Source organism: Ammospiza nelsoni, chromosome 21 (genome assembly GCF_027579445.1).
Source record: "Ammospiza nelsoni isolate bAmmNel1 chromosome 21, bAmmNel1.pri, whole genome shotgun sequence".
Classification (NCBI taxonomy): Eukaryota; Metazoa; Chordata; class Aves; order Passeriformes; family Passerellidae; genus Ammospiza; species Ammospiza nelsoni.
In genome coordinates this window covers 5,700,945-5,713,977 of record NC_080653.1, presented here as the reverse complement: position 1 = coordinate 5,713,977, position 13,033 = coordinate 5,700,945, and the positions used below count along the sequence as shown (strand labels likewise).

At 60.0% G+C, this 13,033-nt stretch overlaps 1 protein-coding gene across 1 annotated transcript; it reads left to right on the top strand.

Moving 5' to 3' along the window:
* Window positions 1–2,552: 2,552 nt before the first annotated feature.
* Window positions 2,553–13,032, top strand: LOC132082569 (ras GTPase-activating protein 4-like). The gene is made up of 20 exons (XM_059486904.1): window positions 2,553–2,668; window positions 7,373–7,429; window positions 7,777–7,890; window positions 8,176–8,237; window positions 8,347–8,476; window positions 8,725–8,806; window positions 8,955–9,086; window positions 9,165–9,256; window positions 9,549–9,672; window positions 9,767–9,920; window positions 10,438–10,502; window positions 10,698–10,810; window positions 10,881–11,067; window positions 11,239–11,376; window positions 11,465–11,779; window positions 12,004–12,141; window positions 12,243–12,378; window positions 12,445–12,565; window positions 12,647–12,705; window positions 12,862–13,032. Exons 1-20 carry the CDS (start codon window positions 2,604–2,606, stop codon window positions 12,981–12,983), a joined length of 2,406 nt encoding a protein of 801 aa, XP_059342887.1. The 5' UTR covers window positions 2,553–2,603; the 3' UTR covers window positions 12,984–13,032.
* Window position 13,033: the final 1 nt, after the last annotated feature.

Genomic DNA, 13,033 nt, shown 5'->3' with positions numbered 1-13,033 from the left:
ATTTCCCACAATGATCCTCCCTGACCCAGCCCAGAGGAGGGGCTCCCACACCCCAAAATGACTCAATCTGTCCTGGGGGCAGCTCGGGCTCCTCTGAGAGCCATGAGACCCCAAAAGGGAACCCCGGGGTGTCTGATCCTGCACCGGGGGTGTCCCTGAGCCCGATCTGAGGATGTGGGGTGATCCTGCACTGGTGAGGGGCGGGCTGGGCTGGGGAGGGGAAGCTGATGCTGATCCCGGGCTGGAAGGGACCGGATCCATCACGGCTGATCCTACAGTGGGGTGTGGATCTCCGGGGCTGATCTCAGGGCTGGGGGTGCCCTGATCCTGCAGCCCGGGCAGGATGAGACCCCGCTGTGGGGCTGGAGACGACCCCGGTGTGGGTGGGGCCGGGGCAGGTGTGTGATTACACCTGTACACATCATACACCGGGCAGGTGTGTGTGAATACACCTGTACACATCATACACCGGGCAGGGGTGTGTGATTACACCTGTACACATCATACACCGGGGCAGGGGTGTGTGAATACACCTGTACACATCTTACACGGGGCACGTGTGTGTGAATACACCTGAACACATCATACACCTGGGCAGGGGTGTGTGAATACACCTGAACACATCACACACCGGGCAGGTGTGTGTGAATACACCTGTACACATCTTACACGGGGCAGGGGTATGTGATTACACCTGTACACATCATACACCAGGGCAGGGGTGTGTGAATACACCTGAACACATCATACACCTGGGTAGGGGTGTGTGAATACACCTGAACACATCTTACACGGGGCACGTGTGTGTGAATACACCTGTACACATCATACACCGGGCAGGGGTGTGTGAATACACCTGTACACATCTTACACGGGGCACGTGTGTGTGAATACACCTGTACACATCATACACCGGGGTAGGGGTGTGTGAATACACCTGTACACATCATACACCGGGGTAGGGGTGTGTGAATACACCTGAACACATCACACACCGGGCAGGGGTGTGTGAATACACCTGAACACATCACACACCGGGCAGGTGTGTGTGAATACACCTGAACACATCTTACACGGGGCACGTGTGTGTGAATACACCTGAACACATCACACACCGGGCAGGGGTGTGTGAATACACCTGTACACATCATACACCGGGCAGGGGTGTGTGAATGCACTTGTACACATCATACACGGGGCAGGGGTGTGTAAATACACCTGTACACATCACGCACAAGCATTACCAGCCCCGTTTGTCCCCGCAGGCGCCACGCCAAGGGCAGCGTCACCCTGGCACCCCCGGCCGGTCACAGCGCCCTCCCGGGCTGTCCTTGTGCCACCCAGGGGGGTGTTAGCAACCTGCCCCCCCCGCTGCCTCCGTGGAGCCCGGCCGAGGGAAATGGAGCAAATCCAGCGATTAACTCCTGCCGGAGCAGCGTGGGAGCAGCGGAGCGATGGCTCCATCCGGCAATCGCGGGTCCTCTCCGCCCCACACCCCGTAAATAAAACAATGCTTCACCTGCAAAGGGCTGTGGGGGTGTCACCTGTGTCACCTGCCACCCGTGTGTCGCTGCAGGTGGCACATGTGGCCCTGACCGCCTGTGGGGCTGGGGATGGCACATGGTGAGGCTCGTGGGGTGGTGGCGGGGACAGCACCTTGTCCCCTCGCTGTCCCCTGTGCGGGGGAGGCAGAGGGGCAGCGCGGCAGGGACAGAGCGCTGTGCTCACAGCGTGTTCCCAGCGTGTCCCCGCAGTGTCCCCGCGGCGGAAATGCCAAGGACCCTCTCGGCGGGCACAGCCCTGAGCCCCAGCTGTGGGTGCGGCCGAGCCCCGGGCCCGGGGGGGTCTGGCCATGGGGGGCTCCCCGACCCTCCGCTGGTATTTAGGGCACCCAGAAATGCCGCCTGTCCTCGGGCGCGCTGCAGTACTTTAAAAACAAACAAAATAGTTAAAAATCACTAAAACGCTGGAAGTTTGGGGTGCAGAGCAGCACGCCCGATGCTGCACCCCCCAGGTTCGGGGGGTACGGAGGGGTTCGGTGTGGGTTTGGTCCAACACAGGCGGGCGCTGGGCTGGGCAGGCGGGGGCTGAAATGCCCTGGGGCTAAGGGAGATGCCGGGGGCTGAGGGGGACCGAGGGAACAGCCGGGACACGCCGGGGACCCTGCGGGGACACAGAGGGGACACAGCGGGGGGACCCAGGGCACAGAGCGGGGTGACCGAGGGGACCCAGCGGAGACAGAGCGGGGACAGAGCGGGGACTGAGGGGACACAGTGGGGACACAGCGGGGACACAGAAGGACCGAGGGCACCGAGGGGGAATCGGGGACAGACCGGGGGGACCCCGCGGGACCCCGGCAGCGCGGGGAGCCCGGCCCCGCCCACCCGCGCAGGCCACACCCCCTGGCCGACAGCCGATAGCATCACCCAATGGGCACCTCGGATTCGCTCTAGACCACGCCCCTTTCCCCGCCCCCGCACGCTGATTGGCGGCCGCCGGCGCCTGCCCGCACATGGGCGCTGTGCTCGGGGCCGCGGGTTCGAGGCCGCGCTCGGCTCCGTTTGGCTCCGCTCGGCTCCGCTCGGTTCCGCTGCCCGCCCGCCATGGCCCGGCGCAGCGCCCTCTCCATCCGCATCGTGGAGGGCAGGAACCTGCCCGCCAAGGACATGTGAGTGTCCCCGCGGCGGTCGGGGGAGCTTCGGGGCGGGGGCATCCCCAGGGAGTCGCCGCTTTCCCAGGGGGGCTGCGGGGTGTCCCCCCAACAGGTCCCTGATGGGGACCCCACCCTGGGGGTGGCCTTAGAGCCTCCTCCCTGCCTTGGGGGCTTGCCCAGAATGGTTTGGGGGCCCCCTGGCCATGCATGTGGTTTAGGGGCTCAGCCCCAGGTGGGTTTAGGATCCCCTCTTGGGGTGTCACCCCTCGGGGTGCTCCCTCCCGGGTGGCTTTGGAATCGCCCCGCATTGAGGATTCCCCCCAGGGTGGCTTTAGGGTCCCCCCCCAGCAGTGTGCTTACCTTGGGGGTTCCCTTCAGGGTGGATCTGGGGTACCCCTCCAGCAGTGCACCTGCTTTGGAGGTTCCCCATAGGGTGGCTTTGGAATCCCCCTCGCTTTGGGGGTTCCCCCAGTGCGGCTTTGGGGTTCCCTTCAGGACATTTTTGTGCGCCCCCAGCAGTTCTTGGCGCTTTGGGGGCTCCCTCAGCAGGGCTGTGATTTGGGGACACCCCCCGGAATGGGGTTGAGGTTTCCCCCCGTGCTGTGCGATGCCCCCAGCCGTGTTTGGGGTACCCCAAGCAGCGCTCCCACTTTGGGGGCTCCCCCGGGGGTGCCACGGGGCAGGGCTGTTCCCACCATGGAGGGACCCTCGCAGGGACCCCCGGGCTGGCAGCAGGACCCGGTACATCGGTCCCCAAAGGAGCAGGGGCTGCCCCAGGGCTGTGTCCATCCCCGGCTCCATCGCACCTGGCTGAGAACCGGGGGCCGCCCTCGGCTCGGGATTTCCCTCCCAGAAATTCCCGGCGCTCTCTCTCCTCATCGCTCTGATCCCTGTGGGGCGGGATGTGGGGACAACACCGGGGTGGCCCCAGCCGCCACCAAGGCAGCGGGAAGCTGCTGAGGAGCAGCCGGAAAACCAGCAAAAATCCCTGCAGCCGTCATGGAAAAAGAGGATAAACAAGGAAAGAAACATGACTTTTTTTTTTTTTTTTCTTTTCTTTCTTTTTTTAAATCCCGTGTGTCAGGGCCTGATTTTTAAATCCCTTGGCACAACTCCCCGCCGGAGCTTGACCCAGCTCTGGCTTTTGGGAGGTTCTGGGAGGTTTTGGGAGCTTTCCGGACCGGTGCCTTTGGGACGTGGCGCTGGGCTGGGACAGCGGGGAGGGAAACCCGAGCGCGACCTTGGCCGAGGCTGCCCCGGCCCCCTCCCCGCTGCCCCGGGATCCGGTTCCCTGCCCTGGCACCGCTCTGGGATCGCTGCTTTCCTCCGGGAGTTCCCTCCGCGGGGTGTCCCCAGATCAGCCCCTGCCGGCAGCAGCCGGGGGTGATGGGAGCGCCCCCAAATCCCCGGGGGGAACCCTCAGATCCCACAGGATTTGGCTCAGGGAGTTACGGGAGCTCCCCCCAGCTGAGGCTGCCAAATGTTCCCCTCGTCTTTATCCCAGGAAAGCAAGGGAAGTGGGCTGCCTGATTGTTTTCAATGGCTTTTAATGTTTAAATTTGCTTTATTTAGTATTATTTTTAATTGTTTTTATTATTATTATTTATATGAATTTATTTTATTTTCATTTCTGTTTTATTATTTCTTTATTTTATTGGATTCTTTTAATGTTAGGATAATAAATAACGCAAATAATTTTTCATCTTTAATTTCTTCAAATCTATTTTTATTTCAGTGTTTTCACTTAACTTTTTACTTCATTATTTTTTAAATTATTTTTTGCTTCATTTTTGCCCTTTTTCATTTTTTTCACTTAGTTGTTATTGATTTCTTCACTTACTATTCTGTTTTATTTTATTATTTTATTATTTTATTTTATTATTTTATTTTATTATTTTATTTTATTATTTTATTTTATTATTTTATTTTATTATTTTATTTTATTATTTTATTTTATTATTTTATTATTTTATTTTTCTTTTAATCTATTCTATTTTATTTTTTTTACTTTATTTTTAATTTTTCCTTTATTTTTTATTTTATTAATTTATTTTATTTTCTTATTTCTTTTTCCTTTAGTTTTTTCTTTTATTTTTTCTTTTATTTTTCTTAGATTTTCTTTTTTTCTTTTACTTTTCATTATTTAAAAAAAATTACACCATTTTTCTTTTATTTTTCTTTTGTTTTAATTTATTTTTTGTTCTACTTCAATTTTCTTTGATTTTTTAATTCTATTTTCCTTTTTTTTTTTTTTTTTTATTCTATTTCCCTTCAATTTACCATTCTATTTTTTCTTTCCCTTTCAGTTCCATTTTTAATTTAAATATTTACTTATTCTCACCACCCCCCCGGGCACACCCGCTCCGCTGCCTCCACCAGTTAATTTTTAATTCCATCCCTCCGCGGCTCTGCCGCCCGAGGGGTGGCTGCGGGTTCCTTCCCCCTTCCCCCAGTGCTGGGCTCATTTCCTCTTTCCAAAGCTCTTCCCCTTTCCAGCTCGTTCCGCGCACGCAGCGCGGGTGCCCCAGCCAGCCCCGCGCCACCAATCCTTGGTGACATCCCTGGTGACATCCCGGGACAGGGATGCTGCGCGGGCGGAGCCTTTGGAGCGGGGATTTCACCTCACCCGGGCTCCTCCCGCAGCCCATCTTGTGTTTGGATGCCGGTGCCCGGGTGTCTCCCGGCGCTCTGGCTGTCGCCACGCTGGGGACAAGGGTTTGCCGCTGTCGCCGCTGTCCCCGCGCGTTGCCGGGCGCAGCTGGAGCGGGCAGCAGCTGCTCCCGTTCCGCCTGCCCGCTCCCGGCAGCGCCCGTGGTTTGTACAAGGCAGGAAATGTCAGCGAGGGGCTCTGCTGGATGGCATTTCACTAGCGGCTCTCCTTAGAAACCCTCTTCTTTAAAAGCCCTCTTCTTTAAAAGCCCTCTCTTTAAAAGCCCTCTCTTTAAAAGCCCTCTCTTTAAAAGCCCTCTTCTTTAAAAGCCCTCTCTAAAAGCCCTCTTCTTTAAAAGCCCTCTTCTTTAAAAGCCCTCTTCTTTAAAAGCCCTCTCTTTAAAAGCCCTCTCTTTAAAGGCCCTCTCGGCAGGGCAGGCACGGAGCGGGAGCGGCTCTTGGCATCCTGCTGCATTCCAGCCCCGCGGGGCCGCACGGGTGGAAGCGCCTGCGAGCGGGGATGTTGTCGTGGTACCCGGGATGCACAGCCCAGAGAAATCCCTGCTGCTGTGTTAGTGGAGCTCCACAAAGCCTTTCAGTTCCTTCCAACTCCTTTGAATCCCCTAAAACCCTTTCAGTCCCCCTCAAAACCTCTTTTGAATCCCCCCAAACCCTTTTCAGCCCCCCTCAAAACCCTTTAAATCCCCTCCACCCCTTTTTGATTCCCCCAAAATTCCTTTCAGTCCCCTCCAGCCTCTTTTGATTCCCCCAAAACCCCTTTCAGTCCCCCTCAAAACCCTTTAAATCCCCTCCAACCCCCTTGGAATCCCCCAAAACCCCTTTCAGTCCCCCCCAAAACCCCTTTTGGTCCCCTTCAAAACCCTTTCAGTCCCTCCCACCTCTTTTGATTCCCCCAAACCACCTTCTGATTCCCCCCAAGAACCCTTTCAATCCTCCTCAAAACCATTTTTGTCCTCTCCAACTCCTTTTGAATCCCCCAAAACCCTTTCAATTCCTTTTGATTCCCCCAAAACCCCTTTCAGTCCTCTCCAAACCCTTTCAGTCCCCTCCCACCTCTTTTGATTCCCCCAAACCACCTTCTGATTCCCCCCAAACCCTTTTCAGTCCCCCCCAAAATCCTTTCAGTCCCCTCCAACTCCTTCAGTCCCCCCAAAACCCCTTTGGATTCCCCCAAATTCTTTCAGTTGTCCCCAAAACCCTTTCAATCCTCCCAGCAGCTGCCTCTCAGCCTCTCTAGATTTGGGATGTGGAAATCCCTCAGTGCCTGGGGTCCCCCCAGCTGTGCACCCTCCCTTTCCCCAGGACACTGCCTGACAGCACCTCTGGGGTTGGTGTTGATGAGTTCTCCATGCTCCGAGCTGCTGTGTGTCACTGGGATGGGAGCCACAACCTTTCCATGACCTTGGCCACCCCCCAGGTCCCTGGCTCCTCTGTCCCTGGCTGGAGTCCCCACCCCTGACCCTGTTTCTGATGGAGCAGGGCAATAAGCTGTAAAACTGATTATTTTTTGGCAAAGGTGATTTATGTTGTCGCCAGGGAGGAAGAGTGGTCAAGGGCCTGCTGGTGGATGCCCTTCACACCTTCTGCATCCCTGGGGCTGTCCCCATCCCTGTGGGAGTGCTGGGGGTCTGGGGACGCCCTGGGGCTGGAGGAGGCTGCTGTGGCCTCACTCCTGCTGTGTGAAATTGGGCTGGAAGTGTAGCCTGAAGCTGTTTTGGGGACAGGGTGGGGTTTGTTTGCTCCTTGCCTTCCTGTGTGGAAGAGGAAAAGCCACTTCTGGCAGCAGCGGGACACAGCGGCCGGACACGGTCACGGAGGAGTGTCCCCGGTCTGGAGGCCAGGCCAGGGTCACCCTGTGCTGGCAGCTGTGGCCAAGTGTCCCCATGGAAGCCTCTGGCAACCTCAGCCTCACCCTCAGGGCTTGGGCTCTGTTCTGTGGGGGCTGTCAGGGCTGGAGGCTTTGGTCACTATGGCCAGGAGTGTCCTGTGGGCTGGGTGGTGGCCAGGCTGTGGCTGTGGCACTGACAGGGCTGTCCCTTGTCCTTCCAGCACGGGGAGCAGTGACCCCTACTGCATCGTGAAGATCGATGATGAGGCCATCATCAGGTGGGTGGCCCTGCTCCCTGGCTGTCCCTAAAACTGCTGAGCCCCAAACCTCGCTCCTGGCAGGTGTCTCCATCTGCTGCAGGCACATTATTGTTAATATAATTATTTATTGTTATTTATCATTCATTATTATTCCCTGCTTTGGGCTGAGGTGCTCCTGCAGACAGTGTCAACATCTCATGGCCCCCTCCCCTCTACCCCACCCCTGTGTGACAGGACAAGAACAGGGACAGAGACTCATCCCTGCCCCAGCTGAGGGTTCCAAACTCTGGGTGCTGCCCCCAGCTGGGGAGCACACCTGGGAGGGAGCCCTGTGCCCTGTGTCACCAGTGCCACCTGCCCCACAGGACTGCCACGGTGTGGAAGACGCTGTCCCCATTCTGGGGGGAGGAATACGAGGTGCAGCTCCAGCCTGGCTTCCACAGCATCTCCATCTACGTCATGGACGAGGATGCCCTCAGGTGTGCTGGGGGCTCAGCCTGGGGACTCTCTTGGTGGCTTTGGCTCCCTGCGTGCTCAGCCTGGTGCTGACACCCGAGAATCCCCACCTGGCCGTGCTGCCCTGGCTTTGGGACACAGATGGGGGAAGTTTTCTCCCAAGGATATTGTCCAGCTGGCAGCAGAGGGTGGTTGATTGCTCCATGGGGACAGACACACCAAGGTGGCCCCTGTCCCCCCAAAGTGGGTGCTGTCCTACCTGAGTACCAATCCCATGCCGTGTCCTGCTTCCCACTTTTGTTTTCCAGCCGTGATGACATCATTGGCAAGGTCTGCATCACCCGGGACATGCTGGCAGAGCACCCCAAGGGTAGGGGAAAGGTGGCTGGGAGGTCCCAGGAGGGACCCACCCCTTGGACAAGCTGGTCCTGAGGGGTTCCCCAACAACCCCTTTGTGGGGATCCCCCCTTTTCCCACAGGATACAGCGGCTGGATGAGCCTCAGCGAGGTGGACCCTGATGAGGAGGTGCAGGGGGAGATCCACCTGCGGGTGGAGGTGCTGGGCAGCCAGGGCAGCCGGCGGCTGCGCTGCTCCGTGCTGGAGGCCAGGTGAGAGGGGACACGGGGGTGACAGGGCTGTGTGTGCAGCTGGGACATGGGTGCTGCTCCATGACTCAGTTTCCCTGGTGTATCCGGTCCTTTCATCACCCAGCAGGTGCTGGGGGTGCTGGGGCAGGCTCTACCTCATCTGCAGGTCTTTGGGACATAATCTTGAGATTCCCTGAGAGGGGAGGGGTGTCACGGGTGCCTGTGGGTATTTTGGGAGGTTGCTGGTAAGTTCCCCCCCTTCTCGGCAGGGATTTGGCCAGGAAGGACCGGAATGGTGCCTCTGACCCCTTTGTCCGCCTGCGCTACAATGGGAAGACACAGGAGAGCACCGTGAGTGCGGCTGCAGCCATGCCAGGGCTGCAGGGGGACTCCATCCATGGGGAAACCCAGAGCCATCCCTGTCCCCCAGCATCCCCAGCCTGGTGTCCCTGAGGGACAGACCCACCCAGCAAAAGGGACAAAGCTGTTGCCTTTGCAGGTGGTCAAGAAATCCTGTTACCCTCGCTGGAACGAGACCTTTGAGTTCGAGCTGGCTGAGCCTGCTGGGGAGAAGCTCTGTGTGGAGGTGTGGGACTGGGACCTCGTCGGCAGGAACGACTTCCTGGGCAAGGTGAGCCCCAAACCATTCCTGTGCTGCCAGGATCCTGCCCAGCTGCACACCCAGCCCTCTCCTGCCTTCCTCTCCCAGGTGGTGTTCAGCGTGCAGGGGCTGGAGGCGGCCGAGCAGGAGGAGGGGTGGTTCAGGCTGTGGCCAGACAAGTCCAAACCGACAGAGGATGGGTGAGTGGTGGCACAGGGTGTTGGGGTGTGCTGGGGTGGTCCCAGTGCCCTCAGGGGCATTAGGGAGGGGGGTTTTCCTGGGAAGCATCATCACTTTGGAGGGGTAGCCTGGCCTCAGGCTGCCTCCTGCTTGGTGAAGTATTCATCCATCCACCCATCCATCCTTCCATCCTTCCGTTCACCTATACATCCATCCATTGTACATCCCTCCATCCATCCCTCCATCCATCCCTCCATCCATCCCTCCATCCCTCCATCCACCCACCCACCCACCCTCCCTGTGCTCCTGCAGGCGCCGGGGCAGCCTGGGCTCGCTGCAGCTGCAGGTGAAGCTTCGGGACGAGACAGTTCTTCCCTCCCAGTGCTACCAGCCCCTGGTGCAGCTCCTGTGCCAGGAGGTGAAGTCGGGGTGCCAGGTGAGGGGTGCATGCCCATCCCTGCTGGGGCACCCACATTTCCCAGCTCTGTGCCTGCCTCGGGCTGCCACGTTATGGTGCCTCTTCCCTCCAGGATGGCCAAGTGCACCTGGTCACCCTCCTGGACGAAACCGCCACGGCCGAGTGCCGCCAGGAGGTCGCCATCAACTTGGTCAAACTCTTCCTGGGCCAGGGGCTGGTCAAGGAGTTTCTGGACCTGCTCTTTGAGCTGGAGCTGGCCAAGCCCTGTAAGGCTGGAATGGGGAGTGGACCCGGAGGCTTCTTTATCGTCTCCTGGGGCTGCAAAACCTCCAGGGCTTTTTGAGGGGATTTTTTGGGAGTGATGGTTGAGGCTCAGCCATCACACTGTGGAATCTGTTGGGCTCATCCCAGCAGTTCATGGGCTGGGGTTGGTGGAGGAGCAGGTGGGCTGAGGTTAGGAAATCCCCATGACCCCCATGGAAGTGGCCAGGGGGGCGGGGCACAGGCTCTGGGAATGAGCCCATGACTGCAGCTGCGGGCGCTGCCTCCATGGGGTGCCAAGCCAGTGACAGGGGAAGGAGAAACCAGAGGAAGTTGTGACACCAAGCCCGTGGGGGAGTCTGATTTTCCCTTTGGGAACGGTAACTCTATGGTCAGCAGTTACTGTTTCCAGGGCTGAGGGCTTGGGGATTGACCAAAGAGAGTCCATGGGATGCTACATGCAGCTGCCCAGGGGTGACCTGTGGCTGTCCCCCAGGCTATAGCCCCTCTCCTGTTTTGCAGGTGAGCCCAACACTCTGTTCCGGAGCAACTCTCTGGCCTCGAAGTCCATGGAGTCCTTCCTCAAGGTGCCACACCACCCAAAACCTGCTCTTCCCCGATCATTCTGACCCTGGGCTGTTCCCAGGAGAAGGAATGGGAGAGCTGCTGTGCTTGTGCCTTCCCCTGGGGGTGGGAGGCTGGACAAAACCCACTGGGTGACCCTGGGGGTGTCGGGTGCCAAATCTGCAGCCCATTCCTGTCCCCTTTGTGGTCCCTGACAGGTGACAGGGATGCCATACCTGCACTTTGTCCTGGGCCCCACCATCACCCGCGTGTTCGAGGAGAAGAAGTACGTGGAGCTGGACCCCGGCAAGGTGGAGATCAAAGACGTCGGGTAAGGGGCTCGTGGGGCGGCAGGGCAGGGCTGTCCCCAGCGCTGGGGGTGACAGTGGCGGTGCCCGCAGGTGCTCGGGGCTGCACCGGGTGCAGACGGAGGGCGAGGTGATCGAGCAGGGCCGGCAGCACCTCCAGTCCTACCTGGGCGAGCTCCTGGACGCCATCGTCAGGTCGGCCCCGGCGTGTCCGCCCCTGATCCGCGCCGCGTTCCGCCAGCTCTTCCAGCGCGTCGGGGAGCGCTTCCCGCAGCACCAGGTGGGGATGGAGCGGGGTCAGACAGGGACATCCCCAGGGGACGGCGCTCTCTGGGTGCGGTGCTCCTCTCGGGCAAGCAGCAGCCCCGGCCACCGGGGCATCGCTGTTTGTGGGGCTGTCCCACGCTGGGAGAGACCCTCACGTGTGTTCCCCACCCCTCGGCGGTCACAGCACGCCAAATTTGTGGCTGTCACCAGCTTCCTGTGCCTGCGCTTCTTCTCGCCGGCCGTGATGACGCCCAAGCTGTTCCAGCTGCGGGCCACACACGCGGACGCGCGGACCAGCCGCACGCTGCTGCTGCTGGCCAAGGTGCGACACCGGGGCTGGCCTTTGGGGCGCCCGGCCGGTTCTCCTTGGGGCCAGCCGGGGGTGACACTGCCGCTGCCGGGGTCCCCAGGCCATCCAGCTGGTGGGGAACATGGAGCCGGCGGCCGGGCGCGCCAAGGAGACGTGGCTGTCGCCGCTGCTGCCCGCCCTGCAGCAGGGCACCGCCCGCATGAGGGACTTCATCACCCGCCTGGTGGGCACCGAGGAGGAGCAGGGCCAGGAGCAGGGTGAGGGGCGGCCCCCGCCCGCCGTGCTGAAGGAGGGGCTGCTCCTTGTGCACAAGACACGGGGCGAGGGGCCGCTGCTCGCTGCTGCCGCCGGCAAGAAACTGCATTTCTGCCTCACCGGGGAGTCCCTGGGCTTCGGCAAGAGCCCCGGAGCGGAGGTACGGCCGTGCTGGGGGGACAGGGGGGCGGCAGCGGGGCCATGGCCTGGGGGACAGCCACAGGTCATCCCTGGGCAGCTGCATGCAGCATCCCATGAACTCTCGCTCTTTGGTCAATCCCCAAGCCCTCAGCCCTGGAAACATTAACTGCTTACCATAGAGTTAGCGCTTCCAAAGGAAAAAACAGCCCCCTATGTCCCCTGTGTGTGTGTCCCCTCCATCAGCGCATCGGTGCCATCGCCCTGGGCGACATCCTGGCGGCCGAGAAGGTGGAGGAGAAGAGCTTCGGCAGCTCGCACGTCATGCAGGTGGTCTACCTGGCCACGGGCGGGCAGCAGGAGACGGCCTACCTGCAGTGCAAGGTGCGGCGGGGACAGCCCCAGCAGCGGCACAGCCCGGGGGGTGGCACTGCCTGTGTGGTGGCACTGCCCGGGGTCCCTCTGAGTGTCCCCAACCCCCGCAGTGTGTCAACGAGCTGAACCAGTGGCTGTCGGCCCTGCGCAAGGTGTGCGGCAACAACCCCCGGCTGCTCCGCTCCTACCACCCCGGCGTGTTCCGCGGCGACAAGTGGAGCTGCTGCCACCAGCGCGACAGGACAGGTACGGCGAGGTGGCCCCGGGGGGTGCTGGGGTGTCCCCAAGTGAGGTGACACTGTTGTCCCGCAGGGCTGGGATGCGACCGGACCCGGCACGGCGTCACCCTGCAGGACTGGAGTGACCCGCTGGAGCCCGCGGTGGAGGCTCAGCGCCTCTTCCAGCACCTGCAGGGCCTGCGGGACACGCTCAGGTGAGCCCTGCCCCGGAACCCCGCACGGCCCCGGCCGCCCCTTCCCCTCCTGCCACGGGCCCGGCCCTCTCCTCTCCGCAGGGACAAGTACTGGGAGCTGCTGGAGCCGGAGCACGCCCAGAACGGAGCCCGGAGGGAAGGTGGGTGCGGGTTTGGGGTCCTGCTGGGGATGGGAGCTGTGGTGGCTGGGGTGACCCCGGGGCCTGTGGTGGTTTGAGGTGACCCCAGGGGCGCTGTGGTGGTTGGGGTGACCCCAGGGGAGCTGCGGGCTGTCACTGTCGCTCCGTGTCCCGCAGACGCTGCCCTGCCCGAGGGGCTGAGCCGGTTGCTGGCGGTGCTGGCGGAGCTGGAGCGCTGCCACGGGCGGGCGCTGCCTCCGCCGCCCCCGGCGCCGGCGCTGCTGCGGCTGCAGACGTGAGGGCCCGGCCGGGGAGGGCGGCCCTGCAATAAAGGTACTTTGTACCCACC

What these genes read in the sequence shown, in the direction of transcription:
- LOC132082569 (XM_059486904.1), top strand. Translation starts at nt 2,604, where the DNA reads ATGGCCCGGCGCAGCGCCCTCTCCATCCGCATCGTGGAGGGCAGGAAC. An exon ending in TCCAAACCGACAGAGGATGG is followed by an intron (nt 9,257 to 9,548) that starts GTGAGTGGTGGC and finishes GTGCTCCTGCAG; the next exon opens with GCGCCGGGGCAGCCTGGGCT. An exon ending in GCTGGAGCTGGCCAAGCCCT is followed by an intron (nt 9,921 to 10,437) that starts GTAAGGCTGGAA and finishes CCTGTTTTGCAG; the next exon opens with GTGAGCCCAACACTCTGTTC.